The sequence below is a fragment of the Fistularia commersonii genome, chromosome 13 (genome assembly GCF_037954325.1).
Source record: "Fistularia commersonii isolate RoL2024-O1a breed Wild chromosome 13, RoL_Fcom_v1.0, whole genome shotgun sequence".
Classification (NCBI taxonomy): Eukaryota; Metazoa; Chordata; class Actinopteri; order Syngnathiformes; family Fistulariidae; genus Fistularia; species Fistularia commersonii.
The window spans coordinates 16380436-16407475 of record NC_141296.1 but is presented as its reverse complement, the minus strand read 5'-3'; the positions used below and the strand labels follow the sequence as shown (position 1 = coordinate 16407475).

At 46.0% G+C, this 27040-nt stretch overlaps 1 protein-coding gene across 1 annotated transcript; it reads left to right on the top strand.

Moving 5' to 3' along the window:
• Window positions 1-332: 332 nt before the first annotated feature.
• On the top strand, window positions 333-26787 carry atrx (ATRX chromatin remodeler). Its single transcript, XM_086158397.1, has 34 exons — window positions 333-513; window positions 1627-1689; window positions 1824-1888; window positions 1994-2103; window positions 2221-2301; window positions 2406-2515; window positions 2624-2691; window positions 3455-5628; window positions 6083-6152; window positions 6390-6532; window positions 6620-6790; window positions 6889-7000; window positions 7108-7207; window positions 7451-7627; window positions 9284-9425; window positions 9523-9632; window positions 9914-10060; window positions 10162-10339; window positions 10754-10891; window positions 11646-11821; window positions 11923-12040; window positions 13094-13224; window positions 13355-13449; window positions 13553-13692; window positions 13915-14074; window positions 14180-14277; window positions 15092-15200; window positions 15606-15783; window positions 16160-16351; window positions 21195-21344; window positions 22781-22888; window positions 23865-23960; window positions 24325-24453; window positions 25169-26787. The coding sequence occupies exons 2-34, from the start codon at window positions 1633-1635 to the stop codon at window positions 25391-25393; spliced, it is 6258 nt and encodes a 2085-aa protein (XP_086014523.1). The 5' UTR covers window positions 333-513; window positions 1627-1632; the 3' UTR covers window positions 25394-26787.
• Window positions 26788-27040: the final 253 nt, after the last annotated feature.

Below are 27040 nucleotides of genomic sequence, written 5' to 3'. Positions count from 1 at the left end.
TGTCTTGTATTTCTCACAGTTCATCATGCTAACTTGGCCCTCTTCTTGTGTCGGACTGTGCGTGCAATACCTGAAATGAAGACTACGACGAGGCATAACCGTGTGTGTGCAAACCACATCTGTTTCCTATCGCTCCCCGCGTCCTTGTTTGTTTCTTTAGGGTTTTATCGGTGTTTTAAAAATCCGCGCGTCGGACCGTAAGAGCTAATAAGTGCAATTCGGACCCCCTCCATTGTGAGCCGGAACACCTCGGGCGCGAGAGCGTCTGATGGCGGCAGCCAATCAGAGGGCGCGTAGCGTTTGGGCTCCATGCGCCATTTTACTGCGTCCACAGCCATCCGGCAAGATGGTCTCCTTGCTTTGTCTTCCCTGACCGGAGTTGTTTCGCTATTTTTTGCGACTGTTCTCTCCCCGCTCTCGTCGAAAACTGCCCGTCGGGGGTGAAGCCGGGCAACCCGCGCCGAAAACAACACGTAGTCCCGCGAACTGAGAAATGACGACGGAGTACGACAGGTAGGAATCGCGTTTAACGTGTTTAGCCAAGTCAATTGTAGATTGATTACGGCGCTTGCTTCGCTAGCGACAAGCCGCGCCAGCATCAGTCGTTGCGAGTTAGCAAGGCTAGGCTAGCGGTAGCGGTAGCTCTACCTGTTAGCCGCTAGCTGCTAGCTGCGCAGCCGGCAATGTTCAAATCCGAGCGCACGCAGATTCCAAGAATAACGTAAGTATCCCTGGGCGGTTGTCAGAGTAACAGACTACCAGAGGATATACTCTAGGAGTCACTTGAGAGCGCGTCGCATTACACATAGTTCAGTGTTATGCTACGGCATGCTAATGGCAAGTGCCAGTCAGCGATAATCGCTCTGATCAGTGCCACGGTGAGCTGTTCGGCGGTTAAAAAAGCAGGCCCGGGCATGCATTTCGGACCGAGTGCCCATGCGTTGGCCATGACGTGCACTATGGGGATTTCAGTGCTGCAACGGTAAAGTGGGGCACTGGAAGGAAACAGTGAGGAATTTGCAGCGGCTCTATCTGTTCATGCTCGCTGGTCTGCACTTTGCATCCTCGGGACGCAGGAGTTGGTGTGCTTTGCAAAACCCAAAGCGAGTCGCGGAGCGGGGGAAGAAGAACCGCGGTGCTATAAATCCCTCGGGGTTCGCAGTTTAGTCACCGGGTCTGACGCCTATCGAGTGGTTACCAATAGTGCTGAGCCTAGTTTTAACCGGGCAACTGAGGTTAGATAACGGAATGCATGCTGTGATGACGCAAAACGTAAAATTAACTGCTGCATCTCTGCCTCGAGAGTTGTGCTCCAGATAACCGCACATCAAATCCAAACAAAACTGAGATTATTGTCACATTTTATCGGAGTGGAATGCAGTAGCCGCCTTCGCTCGTTTTCATGTAGAATTGTGTCGTTCACTCAAACGGACCAGCATAGCAAGCAACATGTAAACAAAGGTGATGCTAATCATTCTTGGACCCATCAGACGGTAACACTGGCGTGTGTTGTTCATTGTTTATTCACTTCGCCACAGGATCACCATTGAGCCATAATTTCGCTTCCAATGCCTAAAAGTGAAACTCGATTGTGATATTAATGTGCAATATTCCCTGCTTCTCAAGGTAAACATGAGTCTGGCTTATTGCGAATCAAATCTTGACCAAATGGCAGAAAACGCAGAGGAGGTAAGTGTTTTGCTGGAATGATTTAGAGCGCACACTTTCTGTTTATTGACTGTGAGCCGGACAATTTGTACATTGTCTGCAGTACCGTTGTTTTCGGGTATTTCGCCAAACGGCTAAAATTGTATCCCTTACAGCCCGGGAGCTCAGCAGATACCTTGGAGCCCACTTCTTCTTCTTCTTCTTCTTCTCGGAACAAGAGGTGCGACAAATTTCTTCTACCTGACCGAATGCGTTATAGTGATTCTAATTTTCAGTCGCGCGTTCTAGTTTTGGTAGACACTGAAGACCTTTCTCATCATTTTAGGAAGCCTACTACTGTAGCTAAGCACACTGGACTGAATGAATCCAACTCCTCAGCAGAGAGTGAAAATGAAGGAACCACTTCAGACAGTAACACAGGCAGTGTATCCAAAGGTATGACCGCCAGACTACCGCTTGATTGATTTCACTTTTGATGAAACTGCAGAATAGGCCGTTGTTTTTGTTTTGATCTTTTTTGTTTGTTTGTCTTTTGGGGGGATTTTCCTGAAGGTACTTTGGTAATGAGGCCAGCCGGTGGTGACAATAAAGGTACCATGAAGTTCCGAGTGGATTTCAAGCAGAAAAATACAGGTACCGTATCGAAGTGTAACTAATTAATGCCACGACCCATATAATTAAGTCGTCAGCGTTAACAAAGTGCGTAACCTCACGCCGATTGATTGTCCTCATCACAGACGATACCCTACAGAAGAAAATAACCTGCACAGCATGTGGGAAACAAGTTAACCAGTTCCAGCGCAACTCCGTGTATGAGCATCCTGCACTCAAAGTACTGATTTGCAAGGTAGATTATAAATAGGTTTATATCACTTTCACCGTACTTGCCTTGATGTTAATTTTCACTTTATTGTGTCGCCATATTAATGTTTCCCATTGTATTCATTTTCTCCAGTCGTGCTATAAATATTACACGAGTGATGACATCAGTAGAGATTCTGATGGAATGGATGAGCAGTGCAGGTAGGAAAATGAAAGGGTTGTCTTTGTTTTACATGTTGAACATATGTGTTATACAACAGGATTGTTTTCCCTTTGCCTAGATGTCGTGTTATTACTCCTCCCCAGAGAAAGCCTATGCTACAATGACTGGAGAGTTCAATCTGAGCCGAGATAAAGTGCACAGCTCACCGCTTTGCAGGCCTTGCATGTATACACTTTAGTTTCCATTGAGCTATGAGCTATTAATGGTAACGCATCTCTAATCCTTAGGTATAGCCGCACAAGCAACTAAAATGTTAAGTTCACAATAAAGTTGAAAACAGCATTAAAACTTAAGAAAAATAGCGGCTTCCAAATTGAAACCGGAAACAGGACAGCCACTGTTGAGCCATCCTCAACACAGACGTACACGTGACATGCACTTCTCGTGCTTTTTTTTTTGTTTGTTTGTTTTTAAATCTCAACCAAAAGTTGGTATTTTGAAATGTGCAGACCTCAAATTGTGGGAATATGTCAAGGCTTTTGTTTTCTGCAACCAAAGAAAAGGGTGTTCGGTGTAGACGGCCCCGGGTTTTTCATAAAAAGGAAACAGACCGCGAGCCATTTGCTAGCATGCTATGTAAGATAAATGAAGCCAGGGGGGCAAAGGCTTCCTCACAATAGAGTCAGTGTATGCAGTCGTGGAATAGAGAGGTCTGATGAATAACTCCCACTAACAGTACCGGTGGCGTAACCTGTAGGACCTGATTTGGTTCACGCTGACCTCTGAACTCTTCCTCTCCAGGTGGTGTGCTGAAGGGGGTAAACTCATCTGCTGTGACTACTGTAACAACGCCTTTTGCAAGAAGTGCATCCTGCGGAACCTGGGCAGACGGGAGTTGTCATCCATCACTGATGAGAACTCCAAGTGGCACTGCTATGTCTGCATTTCAGAGCCCCTTCAGGATTTGGTCTCAAAGTGCCACAGTGTAATGGAAAAACAAGATAATGAAAAACTCAAGCAGCGAAAACCAGATAAAACAGAGGAAAGCAAGAGACTGAAGAACAAGGCAGTCAGAGACCACAAAGCAATCGTGAATGGGAAAGAACATACGGAAGGCTCAGGGTCCATAACATTCTCGTACAAAAAACTATACGTACCCAAAGAACTTTTAAAGAAAGCAAAAAAACTCGTCGAGACCACGACGGGCCTGAATAATACATTCATTCAGTTTGTCCAGCAGTCTGCCGAAGAGCAGGAAGATAAGGCTATCAGGTATCGGCATTTGAAAGCCTTCAAGGCTGTACTCGCCGACTTGAAAAAAGCTCACGGCGCTTTGGAAGAGGCGTTGGAGCCCGAGTTCAGAAACATGGAATTCCACAACGGCGGTGACGGGTATCACATTGTGAGAAAAAGCAATACGGCTCCGTCCCCCGTGGAAACGGACCGCGCAGACAAGGCAGACGACACGACGGACGAGCCGGTCGAGGGCGAGGAGCTTGAAGACAAGGACCGCAAAGACCCGGACACAAAAAATACAGAGGGGGCCAACGAGAAGCAGCCAAAGGAGCGGGGAAAAAAGAAGAGAAAGGCGCGGGACGCGCAGTCCGAAGAGGCGGGTGACGTGCTTTCCGAGGAGGCCGGCGACATGCAGTCCGAGGGGGCGGAAGAAGTGCCCCCCGGGGAGGACCTGCCGGCGGACGGGGAGGAGACGCTGCCCGAAGAGCGGGATGACGCGCGGCCTAAAAAGGGAGGTGCAGCTCGGCCCCAGGGGCAAGAAGTGGACGCTGTTAAAGGGCTGATTGGAAATGTAATGAAAAACAGCCAGACCGATCCTGGAGCAACCAAATCAGCCGCTAAGTCCGAGGTCTGCGACGACGAGCTCCTGTCGGCCGGCGAAATGTCACTAGATCACGACATTATGTCTGTTCCTGCGTCTGTTCCTGAAGAGCTCTTTCAGATGGTGGAGAGTCTCGCAGATTCCACAATGCTGTCACATGCCGACTCCAGTTTGATCGCGGACACCGACACCAAGTCAAATGGAAGCTCTTCGTGCACCACGCGCTCCCAGCCCAAGGTTAAGAACCTCATCGTTAAACTCACTCCCGTGCCGGTAGTGACGACCTGTAGTTCCAGATCCTCCAGGTCCAGCAACGAGGAGAGTAACAAAGAGACTCGGAAAAGGTGCCCAGATGAAGACAAAGACGTGTCGCGCGACTCGGCGACGGGCGCCGGCAGTCCGCCGCCCAGCCGTCGCTCCAGCAGAGTGAAGACCACTCCCCTGAGGAAACCGGCTGAAAATAAGAACAAAGAAGACTCGTCCGAGTCCGAGTCAGAGGAGGATAGTAAGCGCAAAACTAAGTCCTCTAAGAAATCCAGTACCGCCAAACAAGGTAAGAAGCAGAGCAAGTCTTCTTTGTCAGATAAAAACATTGCTGACTCCGATTCGGACGAAGTTCCAAATATATTGCTTGAAAAGGCAGCAGAGTGTCACACCACAGATGAAGAGCAGGGAAACACAGGAGCAAAAAAAAGCTTATTCAAACTAAACCACACGTCCTCACAGGATACGGACAAGACGTCCAAGCGAAAAAGGAAGTCCGACAAGTCCGATTCAGACATGGACAGTAAAAGCAAGAAGCCGTCGAAGAAGAAAAAGCAGAACGGCTCGGAGTCCTCCGACTCCGACCAGGAGAAAATAGCGAAGAGGAGATCTAGCCGTGTAAAGAAACAGGATAAAGCGAAAGAGGATAAGAGTTCACCGGAGAAGAAGGCTGCAGATTGTAAAAGGTCTTATGAAAAGAAGCGCAAGGTTAAAGGCCCGAAGCCCACGTCAAAGCTGCAGCTGACCTCCAGCGAGGATGAGGAAGAGCAGCAGGCCGGAGGGTACTCCGGAGAGGACAGCGATCAGCAGAAGATCAAACCCATTGTAGAAGACAGCGTGATCGGAGGCGGTGGGAAATTTCATCAATCTTCAGGTAAATTAGTATTCGAAAAATGTAACGTAGGAAAAACGTTAAGCGGCGCTCGACAATCAAGTCTCCGTGCAAAGTTCACGCTAGTCGCGGAAACGCCGATTCTCCCGCAAACCTTCGCGGGCCGTTGATACTCTGCACAGCTCGGGGCGCATCGGCTTGGAAGTCAACTGACGCATGAACCGCACCGCGTTATTTTGACTTAACATTCACAATGAAATAGATGTTCCTTACCATTGCTGGTTGCTGTTTCCTCTCCGGATTGATGTCATCCACCTTGTTGGGGACACCGATAGACTGGCTGTTTGAAAAATGGCTTCAGAGCAGGGGAACACATTAATTGGTCGAGTTTTTGAAACTGCTTGTCCCGTGCTTTGGCGTCTGATATGAACCTTGTCAAACGCTATTCCCCTCCCCCCTCTCCCCAGTAAGTTTAAATCTGTAAATTGTTGTTTAGGAGACGAAACACCCGAAAAGGAGGACGTCTCCAGAATCGGAGAAGATGACGACGATGATGCCGAAAACAGGTTTTCACACATTTGATACCGTCTATATTTACAAAACAGTTCGTGCTGCTTTGCCTAATCAATGCCTGATCAGGATACATATGTACATGTAAATACTTGGTTATTTAATAACTGCCATAATACCTCTAATCATTTATTGCTATTGAGTGAATTGAATGTCCCTTTTAAAGGAGTATGATTAATGTTTTTAATTATTTGAGTCCTTACATCTGTTTATATCTGTCTCTTTTCTCCAAGAATTGCAAAGAAAATGCTTCTGGCGCAGATCAAGTCCAACTTTTCTTCTGGAGCCGAAAGCTCTTCTGACAACGATGGAGAAGAAAAGGCCTCAGAGAAAGTTAAAAAAGGAAACGCAAAAGATGACAACGAGCCAGATCAAGGTAGCGTACATTAACCGAAAGGACTCGGCTGTTTCTTACATAAACATTCATTTCTGTGTGTATTCTCAAGCCTTTTTCTTTTTGAAGAAAACGACGAGTCAGAAGACTCGGGTTCTGACATCGAGGTTAAGAAACGCGGGAGTCGTCACAAGTTGCTTCGTCATAAGCTGTCGCTGAGTGAAGCTGAGTCAGGAGATGAGAAAGCTGTTAGCAAAGAGAAGAGTACCAAGGGAACCAAAAAGGGAAGCCGGCGTAAAGGTCTTTGGTTTTGCTTTACTCGTTTGAGACATTTCTCATAAAATTGATCGACTACCATTGCTGACCGACTTGATCCTCACGGGGATATTTTCTCACAGTTGGCAGCGACGACTCCGGAGACTCCGACTTTAAGAAGGACTCGGGCGAAGAGTCGGCAATCAGCGAGGAGCTCAGTGAATCGGAGAATGACGGGAAGCGCCGGAAGACCAGGTGAGAAGACGCAGTCGTCGCTGACCGATTCGTGAAGGCGACCTCCTTTTTAAAAGCCGGAGTTTATCGGTGCTGATTTGCTCAGGAACGTCCCACTCTCTATCCAGGTTAGCAAAGAAGAAAGAAGAGGAGAAACAGAGAAGTTACAAGCAGAAGAAGAAACGCCGCAGGATCAAAGTTCAGGATTCCTCTTCCAGCAATGAGAAGGTGTTTAAAATCCAGCCTATATCTCTCTCTTTCACCGCCGGAAGCGATGGCCTCGTATAAACCTTGCCGGTCGAGTCACGCTTGACACCTAAGGTTACAGTTATCTCGGGCGTGTGTTCAAAGGATTTACCGGGGCCGAAATTATTTGCGGTGTTACTAGGCTACCGATCAAAGGCAGCGGTTCCGAATAAGTGTTTGAAGACTGCTGACATTCCGTATGAGAGCTCTCTTTATTTTTTTCAGAGTGGCGAGGACGACGGCGACGACCCGGACGGAGAAGGACGCAAAGGGCGCAAAAAGATACGCAAAATCCTCAAGGATGACAAGCTCCGCACGGAGACCAGGGACGCGCTGAAAGAAGAGGAGGAGAGGCGGAAACGCATCGCAGAGAGGGAGGAACTCAGGCTGAAACTGAGAGAGGTAAATCTGAACTGTCACGCAAACAAACCCAATGTATCAAATGGTGAGGAAATCTTTGCCATCGTGCCGGGGTAGCGTCGGTGTTTCAAGTCATCACCCATGACTTTATCGCGCTTTCTGGACGTACCTGCAAAGTTGTTATTGTTAGACATTTACGACAAGGCTAACACCATGGAAAATCATCAGCAAATGTATCTCTACGTGAAGTCAAAAGCAGCCAAGCGTCACACGTTATGCGCATAATAACATTAGCGGTGTTTGAAATTTTGAAGCTATCTATTTGTCTATTTGACAACGGTGCCGAATCCAGGGTTAAGCTGACTCTTTGCAAGCGCGTCTTTGCCAAGGAGTACATTCAAGTATCTTCCTGATCATCTGATTTGCTTCTTTGAAAGAAAGCACACTCTTATACCAGCTGTAATGCGGTCAGAAAATACAAGAAGGAACGGGGGAGTGGAACAGCCAGTCAGGAAAGCGGAATATAAGTATAAAAACTGAAGGCCCAGAGAAATGTAAACAACCCCAAAGTGTTGTCTGACGTCCAGCAAAAACACATCTTCTCAGCAAAAGCTTTACAAAGCTTGTTTTGACTGTGTTTTACAGGAAATGAACCAATCAGGTCATTTAATCCAGCAACATTTTTTTTCTTGCGCTCGCTAAACTGTCCCACAGAATACACAGAGCAGCTTCGGGCATTGGCCAGTCCTCATATCAAACCCGATCCGGCTGAGAGAACTCATCGGAATTGTTCCGGTACTCGCGAAACTGTCGAATAACAAAATGAGCGCGCGAAGGTCCAGACAGATCTGCAGAGTAAACTGAAAAATTGAACGGCATCCCATCCGGATGCCAGGCTACCGCTCTCGACAATGTGAAAGGAAATGCAGCTATGGGATAAGCTTTCCACAGCATTGGTGTCATATATAACTTTTTTTTTTTTTCTCGGAAAGTTGTTCTAACCTTTAAAGAAGAGCACAACCCAGATAGAAAATTAAAAATGATTACTTTTGTGCCGGCGTTTCTCCTCAAAATTAATCCCAACACATAGCCGTCTTTGGATTCAATTTTACAATCGAAGAGTTTTCCAGTTCCCTCATTTTCCCTAATTCGGATCACGAGCGGTTTGTAAAACTGAACCTTGGCAACAGCAAGCAGGAGAAAATAAATAGAATGTCTTTTTTTTTTTTTTTTTAAGCAACACAATAGTTCTTTTTCAGTAAGAGTCTGCAGGTGTTTTGAAGCTTTTTGAAATATGTCTGCACAATTATCCAACATATGTATTTTCCCCAATACAGGTGCTCACTTGTTTAAGTTTTTTTTTTTCTTCGGGACATTTGGGGACAGTTGAAATCACATGGATCATTTTAACACTTCAGGTGTAACGTAACCGAGATAGGATACATATAAACTGAATTTTCAAAAAATATTCCTATCATTATTTGTCATAAAGGTGCACTGATGACTCTGTACTGCTTAACTGTTTACTGAAGGTGCTTTGAATAGTCTTTTGATCAGGTTAAAAATAATGAAATCTAAAGTTAGTGACGCCTTACTCAGTACTGCACTGAATCCATAGCACACGCAAATTCTTGCACAAATGCTTTTCCTTCCATATCTGTCAATTTACCTCTCCGTCATTATGGGACTGTTATTCAGACAATTGTGGTGGAGGAGGCCTCCCAGGTCGCTTGTCCAATCACCACTAAGCTGGTGCTGGATGAAGATGAGGAGACCAAGGAGCCTTTGGTTCAGGTGCACAGGGACCTTGTCACCAAGCTGAAGCCGCACCAGGTGGACGGTAAGGTCAAAGAAACCTCTCCATTCTGTCGGTGCCCAACAAGCTTGTACTCGCGAACACATGGGACCAATGTCATTTGGTGATTGTAATTTTCCAGGGGTGCAGTTTATGTGGGACTGCTGCTGTGAATCTGTGAAGAAGATTGAGAAGTGTGCTGGCTCAGGTTGCATCCTTGCCCACTGTATGGGTCTGGGAAAAACTCTGCAGGTAAGGTGGACTGGATTTTTGTTCCGGGCGTTCATTTAACCTGCATGATATGCTTATTTCCATTGCGGAAAAGTGTGCTAACTTCACACCTCTAGTCACTGTGATTGAAACTGTGTTGTACAACGATGTAGAACTATTCTGAAAGTCGTATACCTGCAATGATTGTTACTTTTTAATCGTAAACTACCGGGCCTCTCCAAACGTCTGCTATCCTATCGATGCACAACATGCGGCGCTTCTGTGCTCAGCGGCGTGGCTGTACTTCTCCCTTTGTCCTGTAGGTGGTGACATTTCTTCACACTTTGCTGCAATGTGACAAACTGGACTTCACCACAGCTCTAGTAGTCTGCCCCCTGAACACTGTCCTGAACTGGCTAAATGAGTTTGAAAAATGGCAAGAGGGAATGAAAGAGGACGAAACATTAGAGGTAACAAATTCCGACCGATTTCACACGACTCGTGTGACCGATCCGTGTTTTGTTTTTAAATTCCCCTTGTTCTCGATCCCTGTTCTTTTCATGCTCAACAGGTTACAGAGCTGGCCACTGTTAAGAGGCCTCAGGAGCGTGCATACGCTCTTCAGCAGTGGCAGGAGTCAGGAGGCATCATGATCATTGGCTACGAGATGTACCGAAACCTGACACAAGGCAGAAACATCAAGAGCAAAAAGTTAAAAGAAATATTTCAAAAGTCACTGGTAGATCCAGGTATTCTTTTTTTGTGTGTGTTTCAATGTCTCTAGGAAGCCTAATTTTCAATTGAAAAAAGGTGTGTGTGTGTGTGCGTGTGTGCGTGTGTGTGTGTGTGTGTGTGTGTGTGTGTGTGTGTGTGTGTGTGTGTGTGTGTGTGTGTGTGTGTGTGTGTGTGTGTGTGTGTGCGCGACAGTCAATGCACAAACATATAGCATTGACTGTCTTAAATTTAAATATTTGGCCTATAATGTTGCAACAAAGATGTATTAATAAATGTGTTTATTATTCGAATTTGAGTCCATCAGTCATCCCCAGTGTCAACAACTGCAAATTTGAGCTCATGATCTCTTCCGCTCTCACCCTCAATTTGAATATTTCTCTTGCTTTTGGATCATGTCTGAACATATTTTATTTCCCTTCGTCCTCCAGGTCCAGACTTGGTGATATGTGATGAAGGTCATGTCCTGAAGAACGAGGCATCTGCAGTGTCCAAAGCGATGAACTCAATCAGGACAAAGAGGAGGGTTGTGCTGACCGGGACACCTCTCCAAAATAATCTTGTTGAATGTGAGGCTGCCAAACTGTGAACCTGAAACAATTTGATTGCGCTTTTCCACAGTGTGTAGACGTGCGAAGCTGTGTATTTGGGCGGTGCCCAAGCATTCAAATGACTTTTTAACAATTTATAATCTGGCCTCAAAGAATTTATCATTAATCTGAGAGTCTTCAAAATCTTTTCCCAAGCGTTTTAAAAAGAATGATTTGAGTTTGTGGAATAAATGGTTTGCTCGGGAATTCACTTCATTTTCATTGATGGCCTAAATCATGTCAGAAGCTTTCTATGTGACTTTCATTATCTTTCACATGGACCCTCTCCTATCCTGCCATGCTTTTAAAAAGATTTTTCAGTTTCGAGTTCAATTTCTGTCTATTTATTGCACCGTCTTACATCTTGATTTTTTTTTTTTTTGACGGCAACCTTTTATCTCAGGCAAATAGCCGTATAAAAACCACATCAAAACATCAGACAGAGAAATAGCTGTCAAAAATCCTGAATTCCAAACATGAATTGTTTTTATGAACTTTTTTGCATGCGTGCTCTCCTATCTTGTTAGTTTACGCATGCATTATTTTAACAAAATTTTGTATTTTTACAAAGTCGAAATATATGTCACATATCACATTAGGTCTAATACCGTCTTTTTTTTACTCTGCCAATAACTGTAATAGTGGGTTACTCAGATGAAATCATCTGGACAGATTTGTGTCAGTCATACAGTGACAAGTCCTTAAAATGTTTTCATTTGATGCCATATTTCAGACCACTGCATGGTGAACTTCATCAAGGAGAACCTGCTTGGGTCAATTAAGGAGTTCAGGAATCGCTTTATCAACCCCATCCAGAACGGGCAGTGTGCCGACTCCACTTTTCAAGATGTCCGCATCATGAAAAAGAGGGCTCATATTCTCTATGAGATGTTGGCTGGTTGTGTCCAGGTAAAACCGGTCAATTGTTTGCCGCCTGTTCTTTCTAACCTCATGGATGACGTGTTTTGTTTTTTTTTTTTCCTAAAAAATATTTTCTCTTCTTCTCTCAGAGAAAAGATTACACCGCACTGACAAAGTTCTTGCCTCCGAAGCACGAGTACGTTTTGTCGATCAGAATTACACCCATACAGTGTAAACTGTACCGCTACTACCTGGAGCACTTCACTGGTAGGCCGTGCTCTGTGACTTTCTTGTTGTGCTGAAGTACAAGCTCTGCTACTGATCTTGCGGACCAACTACTGTTGCCCGGTGTTACTGGTAGCAGCATCTCCAGGGGTTTAGCCCATTTTAAGACTGAACACGAAATTATTTTTTGGGCAAGGGGTGCCCTGTAATATTTCTAAATCTACTAAAAGACCAGTCAGAAAACTCCAGCAAGTGTTCTGTTATCTGAATGTTTTTAACTTAAAAAAAAAAATTCAGATAAGTGCATCTTTAGTCTGTTGGGTCCCCCCCCTCCCCCCTTTTTTTTATTTAAGTCATTAACTTTCCTCTGTGTGTGTGTGTGTGTGTGTGTGTGTGTGTGTGTCTGTGGCAGCTGGCATAATGCTGCAGGCAGGGTTTAAGCCCAGTTTCCCACGTCTCCCTAATGAAGCGCTCTGGGAGGAATGGACCACAAAGGTTGGGGGGTAAAAGGGGGGAAGATTGAAGGGGCATAAAGGAAAAGAAATATTAAGTGTGGGGTTGCCAAAGGTTTTACACCAAAATCGAAAGCAAGGAGCAGCAAAGATGGGGGAAGCAGATGTGCTGTGATTCATTAAGAAGGGTTGTCTACAGGACACTGTGCTGAACCTCTCACTGGCTCTGGATCTTGCAGTTTGCAAGGCTTAAATTCCAGCAAATGCTCCTTACTGGGGTAGTGCATTTATAAATCCTACTGTAACCGTCCATCCTCATAGGGTGAACGCAAGCAAACACCATATCAGTATGAACTTATTGGCAGTTGCTGAACACTGTTAAAAGCAAGTAGTGAACCAACTGTCCTTAAAAAAAAAAAAAAGGATAAAATGTTGTTTTTTTTTTTCCCCAAATACATTATGTGGTCGTTTGTATCACATAAAGCTAAATGCAGTCAACATATTCCGCGTTATAACGACCAGGCGGCCGACACGTGTCGATTTCACAATTCCTATTGTGCACTGGTCGATGACGAGGTGCATTGTCAAAAGCAGTCTGTGAACGCACCTTCATCTACCTCCACAAACTTTCCCTGTTGTGTAGGTGTGGGGAATGCCTTGGAGGGGGGCCGGGGCCGTGCAGGGACCAAACTCTTTCAGGATTTCCAGATGCTCAGCAGAATCTGGACCCATCCCTGGTGCCTTCAGCTGGACTACATCAGTAAAGAAAACAGGGTAAGTATGGGAAAATGAGACGGAAGCGCTCAAAAGCTGAGTGTGCATTCGCCCCAACATGCGTTGCCCTGTGTTTTGTTTACCTGTATTTAAACACTGTCACAAGTGATGCAAGGTTGCTCTTTTGCAGGGATTCTTTGACGAAGACAGTATGGACGATTTCATCGCCTCGGACACCGAGGAGTCCTCCATGAGCCTGAGCTCTGAGGATGAAAAGCAGAAAAAGTAATAAATGAATACATTCAATTGCCTCTCGCCGCACGGTGAACCGCCGCCTTTATTCTAGTTGTTACTTCTGCTGACCCCGTGCCCTTCGCTTCCCTCAAAGGAAAAAGAAGAAAGGGAAGGGGAAAAAGAAGGAATCCGACGGCTCAGATAGTGACGATGTTGAAGTCATCAAGGAATGGAACACCAGCTCTCGTGGCAAGAATGGAGAGGGTCGAAACAGGCCAGAGATTGTAGAAGAGCGTAAGTTGTGTGGTGGCGACAGAGTTTGGAAACCATAAAGAGCCATTGTTTGAGCTGTCTTTGAAAAAAAGACAACCGTCATATCTCTTTTATAATATCAAGTACAATAGTCTTAAAGAGCCTGCTTAGTTTTACACACGATGCAGCTTGATGAAATGCTACTCTTGAGTCAGGATTATTAAGTTTTGTCGTTTGTTTTTTTTTTTTTTTCTTTCTTTCCAGCACCTCAGCCCTCCAGCTCGGCACCAGGAAGTCCTACTCCTACTGCTGACTGGCACAGGGAGTTTGTCACAGAGGCAGATGCTGAAATTCTGGAACACTCCGGAAAGATGATGATCCTCTTCGAGATCTTGCGCATGGCCGAGGAAGTCGAGGATAAAGTGTAAGTCGGCGGAGACAGATTATCGCCAGTTTCCTAGTTGACACGCGGTGCGTTTGGAAAGTAAGTAAACAAGTCACACTGACCTTTCTTCTCTCATGTTCTCAGATTGGTATTCAGTCAATCGCTCATTTCTCTGGACCTGATCGAGGATTTTCTCGAGCTGGCCTCCAAAGAGGACGACGAAAAGTTGTCTCCCTACAAAGGTCAGACTTGTACTGCAGTCTCCCTGAGATTTTTGTTTGACTCCGTCAGACGTGTCCCATGCATTTGCCAATTGTCAGCTTCCTACTGTTGTGATTGAAAACGCTGCTCTCAGTTTAATGATGTGCTAAAATAACCAACTCGTTGTTTATATTATAAGCCAGCTACCGAATGATGGAGCTTGAGGAGCCCGGTTTAGTACCCCAAAGTTCATTTTTGTGGCTTTACCCCGACGGCTTTGAACTCTCCAAATTGTGTGTGAAATCTAAAAAAAAAAACAAAAAAAAAAACGAAACTCTGGCTTTGGACGAGGTAGAAGTATTTTCAAACGGGGAACCGGGCTTCCCACTCTGAAGACAGCCTGCACCCAACCTGTTCTCTTGCACATACCGGTGTGCTGCCTCTACTTAAATGCACCCATGCCCCACCGCTGGTGTAAGGTCATGTTCCTAATTAAACTTGAGCAGCTGTTTTTACTTTCATTTTGAAAATGATTAGACCTTGACTTTTTATTCCACAAAATGTTTGCTCAAGGGTTTGTAATTTGTAACGAAAAGATCACAGTGCTGTAATTGGAAACATACTGAAATGTTGTTTATGAAGACCGGTGCTTGTTGGGGGGACAGGAGGCATATTGCATGTTGAAGGTTAAACACAAGTGCCCTTTGAGTAACATAACCATCTATCAGCTAATACCAAAAATAAGTCTTTTGACAAGAAGTTGCCCTGTTGACGGTGTGTGTTTTTAAGGTTTAGCTGCATAATTTGACAATGAGGAGTTGCAGCAAGTTTCTGAATTCCCACTTGTTTATGAAGGTGAAGGCAAGTGGTACAGGAACATTGACTATTACCGCCTGGATGGCTCGACCAACGCAACCACCAGAAAGAAGTGGGCAGAAGAATTTAATGACCCCAGTAACGTAAGGTAAGTCATGTCAATGTTTTTACTCTCTATCAACGTGCCGGTTGCCTTTTCATTGACACGGTGCGTTGATTTTGCACCGCTAATTGTGTACTGCTAGATGCTAAAAAGGCACACACTTCTAATTAATTTGTCAGACTTTTGATAAGAACTTCAAATGTTACCCAACAGTCCCGACGAATACAAGTAAAATGGCCATAAAGCCACTCTGTGGCTGTCCGTTTTGGTTGTTGAAAAGAGAACATTTTCAAGCCATCGTTTCATCAAATCACAGCTTGTTTGTGGCTTATGTTCATTAGAATTTAGGCCGCTGTAATGCCCGCTTTTGGGAACAGCCTGAAAATAGGAACATTTTCATTGCAGATGTTTAAGTGCGAGTCTTGACTGGATGAATTCTGTCTGTTTCAGAGGTCGTTTGTTCCTCATTTCAACCCGAGCCGGCTCCCTCGGCATCAACCTGGTGGCAGCCAACAGGGTCATTATCTTCGATGCCTCCTGGAATCCCTCCTTCGACATCCAGAGTATTTTCAGGGTGTACCGCTTTGGCCAGCACAAGACCGTGTTCGTGTACAGATTCTTGGCACAGGTAACCTTGGGATGGTTTGGTTCACTTGTGATTGTGTCACGTGACGGCTTTCTGACATCATTCAATGTTAAAGCGGCACATCTTGCCGGCTTAAATTGCGCCCTAAATGTTAAAAGTAGTGAACGCACAAAAATTGATACTCTGACCAATATATGATCAATTGACTGGTTGACCGGAATGATTAGCCTCATATAGAACGTATGATTTTGTGTTGTAATGGCAGGAGCATTCCAAATCACAGCTTTGCACCTGCGTCCCCTCGTGCTCCGTAGTATATCAGCAATGCCACGGATGTAGTTTCTATGCCGTTTGCATGAATCGAGGCATTATTTCATTTTAGCGGTGCCCATTGTTCATGCGTTATTTCACCTTTCAGGGTACAATGGAAGAGAAGATTTACGAGCGGCAGGTCACCAAGCAGTCTCTGTCATATCGCGTGGTAGACCAGCAACAGATCGAACGGCATTTCACGATGAACGAGCTGGCTGAGCTCTACACGTTTGAGCCAGATTTGCTGGATGATCCTTCTGAGAAGAAGAGCAAGAAAGCCACACCTGTGCTTCCAAAGGTAAAGCACGGCTCATTTGTTAGCCAGCTCCATTTTAAGTATGAACACTGTGATTTCAAGTTGCCATTTTTGATCCAATGCTATTTAAAATAATGTATCGGGTCAAAATGATTGAAAGAAGGGTGGTCCACAGGCCGTTGTGCTTAAACTCTAAGACCCCAAAAAATGGTCTAGAATGGGGATATCAAAAAAGTCATCTTTGATAACATTTTGTGAAATTGTCAACCTTAAGATACCATCATGGGGTTAGGGTTAGTAAATCTGGCGGAACCTGGGCTGTTTTGGTTTTTTTTTCCCCCCTTTATCCAAGCGTTCTTTGACAAACGTGCCTAGAACACGGTGCCAGTTTGTGTTCTGCCAAGCATCTCTAGAACTTTTATTACTCTTGTTTCCTTTCTGTGGTAATTTGCTCAGCCCAACATTTGTGAATGCGAGTGCTGTGTCACTACTTTGGCCCCCCGGGGTGTAATACGAACACACGGCGCTTACATGGACCATCCCACGCATCTGCACAGCTGCACAGATGTGTTTACCGCTATTTACTAAATAGTCTTCTCGTTGCAACACTGCTGTGAAGCAGAGCTGCTGCCCTGGTGTAAACCAACCCATTTATCCTCCGCCGCTTGCTGTGTATTATCTGTCTGTTGATATCTTGAATCGCTTCTCCTTTGCCACTTGTTCTCTGTCATAGGTCTCAGGGTTTATTCCGATCATGTTAAGTGGTTTTACCTCTTTGTTTTGGTTAGAACCTTGTTACTTTGGAGAAATCTGTAAACAAAGTGGATAAAAGAAAAACTGTATATCCAACCGGCTTGATTTACGCACTGGAATGCACCTTGGTGGAAAATCTTCCCGTTTTCGAGTTTTAAGCTCTCCATTACCATTCCTGTCATCGGTATTAAAGGAAAAGAGCCTTATGCTCATCCGTTGAAAGTGTGGTTGATGCACACTCCACTTTTGTATACTTTCAGCCAGGTGTGGCCTTACAGCCCCGCAGCTGGAACTTTGAAAGGGATACACGTCTCTGCCCATCGAACCTCGGACCGTTCGAGTCGTTCGATCTCTAATGAGGCCGGGGGACATTTGTGTGATAAAACGGTAAAAGCGGCGCGGCAGGCGAAGCTCCCTCGCAAGCAGACCTGTTTTGGCCCGGATCTTAACTATGACTGCGGTATTACGGAAGGAATTTGCTGTCTGGAATGATGTGAAGATGAGTCAGAAACCCTCCGTCACTTTGAGCCAGTAATGCTATCCACAGAGAGTAATTTGAGTCACGGCACAGGGATTTTTTTGTCACTCACATTACCTCACACATCGATGTCTTGTCTGCCGAGACGTGGAGGCCAGATTACTCTAAACCGAATGTCAAACAGCTCAGGGGTGTTTAGAATTGTGTATAAGAAGATTCATTTGTTGTCATTCTGGCCCGAACGTACTTCATCCCAGAAATGAGCCAATAATTATCACGATGAAGTCGCCTTTCGCGGTATTTTCTTTCGCCGTCATCGAATCCACGGTTTGGAATTTTTCTTCTTGATTCTTCTCACGTCGACGCTATCTTTTCCATCGGTTCCCGTCTCCTCTCTGTCCTCCCTGCCTTCGCCCTCGTCCATTAAACCACCCCATATTGTCCTCGTGATCTTCACGACCATCTGTTATGCTGACTCACCACTCTGCCTCAAAATGTTCAAAGAGAGTTCAACAAAGTTGTTTTCTTATACTCCCTCTGGCCTCCTCTTCCTGATGAAGGGTCATTATTTAAACCCCTCTCTTAAAGATGTCTTTCCACTCCTCTGAGTAACTAATTGAAGACAAAGGAAGCAGGCACACTTCCCTTTAATGACAGAAAGGTCTTTCAACCCGTACATGAGATTTTGACTCCCCACTCCTCTTGAGATATCCTCACCTATTTTCTCTTCATCGCACCCCTTTCGTTCGCGAAGCATGTGGCCGCATGCACAAGTGGCAGCACGGATGGCAGGGGAGTTTTTTTGTTTGTGTTTTTTTTTTTTTTTTTTTTTTTTTTTACAGGAGTGATTCCGAGAATAGTTCTCTGCGTTCTACATTGCATACGCCGCAAGTCAATATGGCGGGCCGCTGCTGTACGTTACTGTTTGCCTTTTGCAGGTGATGACAGTGGTCATTAGAGCCAGTCAAGCAAGCTTAAAGGCTGATGGGAGGCTGTAATTTGTACCGCAGTATAGACCGAAGCAGTAAGCCTCCCACTGCTTGGCTCATTACAAGAAAATCACATTGACCTTAAAGGAAAAATGCCCCCCGAAATACTCCCTTGTTTTTCCCTCGTTTCTTTTTTGTTTGTCTTTCAGATCTTTTTTTTTTTCTTCCAAAATATATTTTCCCCTACCCATCCTTGGCTTCCCTTTATCACCAGCTCCACTCCGTTTTTGCCTTTTTCACTCGCTGCCCATTACATCATTGAGTCTCGGTCGAAATTCTTCGATAAGAACACTCATTGTCACTATTTACAGGAAATATTGGCGTAGTCGAACGCGCGTTATGTTTTTACATTTTCATTTATGACATATCTGTACCTTGAAGTGTTGGGTGGCGCATCGCATCCAGAGAGGAAAAATCTATTTCCTCCTCGTCTTCGTCGGCGCCCGCTGCTCTGATTCCCTGCGGATCCAAGCTGACCCTCCCTCGCAGCTCGTGATGGAGTAATGCACCCCTTCCTGCTGCTAGATGCTAGCCGAGGCTTGTTTTCATAGGAATGCGGTGTGTTTATTTTCATTGATAAGCTTTTTGTGACAGACATGCTTTTGTTTCACATTGACAGCTACATAAATTCTCCCAACCGGTCCCGGATGATTTTAGGACAATGCGGTCCTAAAGGCCTTGCTCGTGTCATCCCGGTGTGTGACACCACGGTGAATTCTAGTGCCTTTCGACAGGGAAGCTGTTTAATGCTCGGCAGCGGCGTTCTATGCATAATTTGTGCGCAGCTGCGGGAGAGAGTTTTGACTGGCTATGTTTAGGTATTACAAATATCTCAGCCATTGGCATTCCTGCTGACAGGATCTGGTGTTTGCCCCCTTGTGTTGCTATGCTTAATGCACCTGCGCGTCAAACGTTTCTGGAAGACACAGTCATCTCAAACACATTACTCCCACACACCTCCAGAGCATAGTTGCACAGTTCAGCAAGAGATAACCTTCCCTTCACTTATTTAATGAACACTGCCTAGTTTGGCTTTATTTTTTCACTCTCCTGACCCCCTTTTCTCCACCTTCATTACGTATTCCTCTTCAACAACTTTCCTCTCCCTCACGGATGTGTTGCACGCAGCACTCTCTGCTCAGTAGATGTTTGTTATGATGGCAACGGTAGAAACGAGCTAAAAGGTGACTTGAGAATCGGGGGTTGAAGCACTCGCAACACAATAAGTGGCTGTTTAGGTGCAGGAAATTGGGTTACAAGCTTAAGAATGTTCTCAGCTTAAGAAAGTATCTGATAACACGGCAAGAAATCCTGCCTGCATAGAACCTAAGCTATTAATGCTGGCGGGTGTTTAATTGCATTAGACCTTTTACAGTTGAGCTTCAAAAATCTTTTGGTGTATAACATGTGGCCGCCTGTGCCAAGTTGTAGAATTGAAATGAGGCCTGCTTATGTGGACTCACAGCTTTCACGTCTTTGTGATGTGACTGATGCCTACTTTGAAAACCGCTTTACCTCATTTATGCACTGCTGGCAGGTTAGTTTTGGAGTTACGCACGCAGGCAAGAATTCGGCTTCGGGAGAACATGAATTCCTTTCCGGGCCAATTTGAATGGAAGGGGTTTCATCCAGCGTGTTGGATGCCTCCCTAAGTTAGTGTATCAGCTCTCCTAACCTGGTAATCAACATTAATAACTGACTTTGCGACACAAGTCAGTATCTATCGAAAGCACATTCGAGGCCCATTTAGTAGGTACGATGAATGGGACGACCTAGAACTCTGAAAGTTATTTTTTATTTACTTATTTTTTACAGAGAAGAGTAGTGTTTACTCGGCGTATCGAAATCAACTCCTTTTCGAAATGACAATTCACTTGCCTGTTTTGCACTGTGCGTTACCAGTCCAGTTCAGAGACGGTCCCGGTCACAATTAGCCCTCACGATAAGGTAAACGACTTGCTCTCGTGACTTTCACATGATGCAGCAGCATCCTTTTGTTTTCATGACATGTTAAATGGGGGGGGGTGACAACTTGCTGCGGGGGATAGAAATCAGAGATCTTGTCAATATTGATACCTTGAGTCCTGCCCATGGTTTCTTCATAGATGCTTTCACCGATTCCTTATTTTTTTTTTAAATGGAAAGGGAATAAAGTAGGTCCACATGTTTTATTGCATCAGTGGAATTTTTTCAATATACCTAACAATTCTTCTTTTTAAAACGCATATCTTTGAAGTAAATCCAAACCAACTGTTGAAATATTTGTCTTTAAAATAAATTGTCAATAAGCGAGCACAACGGCAGAGCCCAGGGTCGGCTCATACAGGGATCGTAGTGAAGCTCTGAGCCGCCGATGGAACGTCTGGCTTATTTGATGAACGCTCATCCCATTCTTGGTTTCTTTACGTCCTTTTGCGAACACTTCCTTTGGCACAGTAGGCCAGTGAGTCTTCATTTAATCTTAGGACAAGGCCTGAAAGCCACCTAGCGGCGACGCAAACTGAAATATAAAAAAAAAGCGGATACTTAAAGTGTTCTTTTTTTTTTTTAACATGCACATCGTGTGGTAACAGCCAAAATAAAAGCACCCGCTAAGGTCGATTAATGTACGCTGAATTCCCCGATCCTGGACTGACCCTGCCGCTCTTTTGTCCCCGTGTGGTAGGATACCTTCTTGGCCGAGATGCTGCAGAACAACAAGGACCAGATTGTGTGTTATCACGAACACGACTCCTTGCTGGACCACAAGGAAGAGGAAGCCTTAAGTGAGGAGGATCGCAAAGCCGCCTGGGCAGAGTATGAGGCAGAGAAAAAGGTAAGCGAGGAAAAAAAAAAATCTGAGCTACATGTGGGTACATTCCACATTTTCTTTGGTGACGCCATGCTGCTTGTCCAAGAGGGACATTGGGTCGGGTCTCTGCGGCCACTTGAAGATGAACTTCTGTGCAAAAATAATAGCCATACTTACTGCAAAAGTCAGTGCCATTTGTTTTATGCCCGTGGAGGTTTTTTTTTTTCTTCCTCAATTCAACTTTACTCTTTTGTCTATTTGTCCCTTTTACCCCAAATACACAGTCCCTCTCCTGCTGTCTCTTTGTGGTATAATCAATGGGTAATTAGTGCAGTTTATTTGGAGAAGTATATTGGAGGGGGGTGATCTTGTAAGGGAGCAGGTCTTCTCTCCCCTGCGTAATCCTAGATTCTAATTCACCCTAATGATTATTTTTCCAACACAGTCGCCCTCCTCTGCCCTCTTCTTCACCGTAAGCGGCTTTCCCCTCGCAGCTTGTCTGCTTTTCTACAGCCAGTTCTCGTCACAGGGAAAACAGTGGCACCGAGGTTGAGTGCGAGGATTTAAATTGCATTCCCTCCTATAAAGATGCATGAGTGGTCACATTCGTCCGGGACCGGCGTCGTATTAAATGACATCCTCTTGAGTTTTTGTAGGAAAAGCAACTGGAACCCTACCTTGGCTAATGTCTTCCCAACCTGTAAACGTAACGTGGATGAGTATCACACTCTGGCGACCTAGAAAAGAAGGAAAAACTGACCACAGTCAGGTGCCCGAAATTAAACTGACCCAGGATAGCGGTTATCTCCTTTTGTGTGCCTCTGTTTATCACAGGTATGAGTAGGCGCAAGTCTAAAAAAAATTTTTTTTTTTTGTTGAGGAATCGAGGAAACTTGTATGTGTTTTAGAATGCAGTCGGGTATCTCGAAAGCTGTTTGTTCATAAAAACAAAACAACCAAATGTGTGCTCGTGGTTTAGTACTGTTTAGGCTTGCACACCTGTCTCTAACCATGTCCAAATAACCCTATTGGCCCCAACATGCGCGCGCACGCACACACACATGCACATACACACACACACACACGGCGACATGCATGCGTGTGCGGATACACACACACACACACACACCCCTACATACCGGATGGCCCGATTACAGGGCCCGAGAAAACCATCTGCAGCAGAGGCTCAATTACACACAGACATGGACATCCTGCTGTCCTTTACAGGGAAAGGGCTGTATACTCCAGGTCACCTCTTACCCAGACACACACTTACGCTATCATGTTATTTCACTGCGCTCGGAGCGAAAAGATGGACCGGTGTGAAAGTAGGAAAAGTGATCCGCGGTCTCATCGAATTGAGCGAAATGTGCCCCGGTGCGTTTGGGGGTGCTTCACACTCCTCAAATAGAACCGTATTAATCCCCCCCTCTCCTGCGGTCTCGTCTTCCATCTTTCAGGGTCTCAACATGAGGACTAACTATCAGGCCGGACATTCCCAAATGGACATGGGCTACTTTTCCTACAACATGTCGACTTTGTCCACCATGACCAACCAGCAGCTGGAAGTAAGTAATGAGCTCCACATGCCCCGCTCCTGAAACCCCTCCGGCACGGTGCGCCGCATTCCTCAGACCGCACGTCTAATTGTGACAACAGTCTTGTAGCCGACAAGCCCGGCTCTGCCCCGGTCCTCCGCCCAACAATTCATAATACTTCACGTCTGGGGCAGCACCTATTTTGGCACGGTGGCATATCTGACAAAAGCAGCGGAGAGGTCCAAAGGCAGCTTTTCACCAAGCGGAACAAACAAAATAAATACCGTCTGCTGATTTCAATTCTTAGCGGCGAATGGTTTTGTTTGTGCTGCGGGAGGGAGTTTGTACAAAATAGCAACTTCTTTCTCCTCCCCGAGAGGAAACGTTAGTCGTTTTGGTCAGCCTGAAACCTCATGTAGCCTCCACATCACCTCGTAGCAGTAAATTGTCTGTGGGGTGACAAGCAGCGGCGGTACAATTGACACCGATAAATACAACTGAAGCTTGACAAAACATGGGGGGGGGGGAGCAAACTGCAAAAAGTCTCTTGACCCGAGCAGAAGTAGAAATAACCACCCAGAAATGAGGATAAAACGGGATTCATCGCAGCATCAGAAAGGCTCCCGGTGAGACGAGCGTAGCCCGCTGTATACAGCTGTGTTCGGGAAACGCCGCCGTCACCGCCGGCTTCCAGCACGTCGCGCGGAACAACAACTTAAAAGAAGCGAGCACGGAAGCAGGCCTCCACCGAAATATCTAACATTGGCTATTTTGGTTTATTTTTTTGCCCGTTTCGAAGCGAGAGCAAATAAAAAGGGGCTCACGGTGGGCAGCGTTAGCCACAGCGTCGAGAGCCATGACAAGCGCTCGTTTATGTTCAGAAATGTTCAAAATGTTGAGTTATTCCTGCTTATCGATCAGGGTCCGCCTCGTCCTGTAACGCTGAACACCAATGACCTCCCCGGTCTGTTATCTAAACTGTTCTTCCCTCTCAATGTGTGCGCAGGATCTCATAAACCAAGGACGGCAGAAGGTCATTGAAGCGACAAATTCGCTGAAAGCTATACCGCGGGAGTCTGTGGAGGATATCGTAGCCAGACTGGTGAGCAAAAGCGCCCTCTCCAAATGTTCGCGGACGACCCGACCGAAACCTTTAAAGAATGTCGTGTTTGTTTCTCCGCCGCTAAAATGAATTGGCCCTGAGTTTCCCTCGTGCGGCGTTTCATTGTAACGAGTCAGAAAAATAATAAACCCGGCCTCTATGCCCTTTTTGATTTGCCAAGGGGAAATCTCAAGTTACGTATGAAAGCACACAGCTCTCTACGTAAAGCTCTCCGTCGGATTCGAGTGTTGTTCTCGCGGGAGGCTTGTTCACCGCGGCGCCGGCGGTTGAACGTCGCCGGGACGTTCTCCTTTCGGCGCTGTCGGACACGGACGTGCGTTCACCGCGCTCTGTCTCTCCGCAGTGGAAAGAGAACCCGTCTCTGACGGAGAATCAGGTGCAGTCGATGGCTCTGGGACGAGTGGCGAGTGTGGAGCTGGAGCTCAAACGCAGGGAAGCTTTTTACAGAGAGACGCTCACCCAGCAGCAGACGGTAAGAACGGCCGGGCCCCGTCGCCGATCCTTTCCAACAACGGCCTCTGAGATTTATTCAAAACTTCATGTGGATAAATGGAAGCGCTTGATCGCGTTCGAACTTGACCGAATGTCGAAATCCCGTATTTTCGACGTGTGCTCGAGAATAGTTTATCGAATAGTTGACCCCGGAGTCGCAGATAGGATTGAACATGCAGCGGGCCGTGTTATACTTTAAATAAGCGGTCCTGGGAACACCGGCAATACGAGGGGTCGAATAAATAAGACAACGCTCAAAAGACAGTTTTTTGCCCTCGGCCCAGATGTCGGTATCCGTCGGAGGCAGGGGGAGCCACAGTCGCGCGGAGTTGTCTTTAGCGGATAGCCGTCGAATTCCAAATGTATTTAGCCGGTGTAATATGTTACGCATAAATGTCTGTTGTTGTTTTTTTAATTCAAACATTTCCTTACTTATTCTTGTACGGCCAAGGTCAGTCTTATTTCCATCCGTTCGTTTTTCGGATTAACGTCACCCACGGGTTCTTACGGATCGAGCGACCGTTTGTTTTTTCCCTCGAAAATCGCACAATTTTCCTCCGGGGGAAACGGATCCCCCGGCCGTAGATGGTAAACCGATCACAAATCCTAAAAATGCGGCGTCGTCGGAGGCGGAGAGGCGAGGCTTTCGTCGCCGGGGATGGCCGATAACGTCACTTGTCGGTGTGTTTTCGCAGGTGATGATGTATGTGCAGAAGCTCATCAACAACAGGAAGGTCCAGGAGCAGCAGCTCGCACTGGCCAACCAGGCGACCTACCTGAACCAGCTGGCCATGCAGAACGGCATGCTGGGAGGCGGCAGGCTGAGCCAGATGGAGCTGCTGGGCCTGTATCAGCAGCTGCACGGCATGGGTTCCCATCAGGCCATGGGCAAGAATCCCGGGCCCTCCAAGGGCCTGTAGGTCAGTCGGACTCTTAACTCGCCGCCTCTCGGCCGACGCGGCCCGGTCGTCTTTCACGGACGCTCCGCGAGACCACCGGAAGCCGAAAAGCGAGCCGGCGCGCCGAGCAGACGGCGGAGGTGTTCCGAGACGAGGCCGCTGTTCTCCGGGTCCTCGAGTGGTTTGGCCTCTCGACCCTCCGTTCTGTAGTTCACTGGTAGAAGGTGGAATATTCTGTATAAATGACTGTTTTAAAAGGAGTCTGTTAGGAAAAATCAACATAAAGAAAAAATGTATATACCGCCTTAATGTTATTCAAGTTCTATATCTTCATTTTTCATGTATTTAGAGATAAACCAGTTTTACCCGGGATGCTTTTAAGCATTTTATTGTTTCCCCCTTAAGAGTGTTTCCTTATTATTTAAACTCCGTTTTTTATACAGTTTCAAATCCCTAAGTAAACTCGAAGTGGGACCATTGTCGTTGGAGACAGGACTCTTAAGATGTAAAGCTCTGCGTAATAATTAGCCCAAATAGATTCCTCCACCAGTATCTAGCGAAGCAGACGTTTGTCTCGGCGCTGCCGAGTCCCGCTCCTCTCGGGAGATAGCCGAAGAATCGATCGCGTCGACGAAACAACAAACGCCACCACCGCGACGACCACGACCACGACGACGACGACGACGACAAAAAAAGCGATGGCCTTATTTGTTAAAGTTCTGAGATTTGTTGAGAATCTTTTCTATTATGCTCTTAAATGTTCACATTAACACGTTGTTGAACATGATAATGGAATGCTTGTGTTGTTCAAAAACTGCCTGCTGGTTCCTATGACCTTTTTGTAACATTCTCATTGTCACGTGATGTCTAGCATAGAGAGCACTGTGCGTCCTGTTCTTTGTTTCCGTTCCACTGGTGTTGGTTCTTTGCCCGGGAGAAAGACCGAGTTTCACAAAGCACAACCAGGTCAGCCGGCTACCGCAGGGCCCAATTCTATTCCCTTTACTCGCCTGTCACACGATGAAAACGCGCGCTTTTTCGGGACGGACTCGACAGTAAAGACTCATCGTTCCCGGCTGACTTGCGTCGTCCGCTTTGCGACGCCGTAGTATCGCCCGGCAGGCCTGCGGACGGGCCGTGTTCTTCTTTGGCAATTTCTCGCTTCTTAACGCTTAAACCGTCGTAGCTGTTGATCATGAGGGATCTGTACATTTCTCATGGAGAGGCCCGTTGTCTCTAGATGGCTCCTGTGTTTGCACAATGTGTATTTCATAATTGTAGATTAACTTTTTTGCCCTCTTAAGAATGTTCTTATATTAACAAATACACCAACATGATTTGCCATGAATCTGATCTGCTATTATCTTGTTAAGTATTTAATATAACATTTAATAAAGTGACCAAAACTACGAGCAGCTCCCGTGTTTGAGTTTTTTCTTTCCGTTTGCGCACAACCTGGACTTTTACCTATCGATGACCGTTTCCGGGATCGTCCTCTCTGACCAGAGAGCATCTCCTCGAACGCATCCGAGCGGGGTGTCGGCGTTTTTGCCAGTGCATCGAGGTCACTCGAGACGACGCTTTAGTTTTTGAGCATCAAACACGAGCGTTGTTTCTCCGGAGGTCGACGTGTCGCGTGTTTGCCCCGAGCCGTACGAAACGCCGATG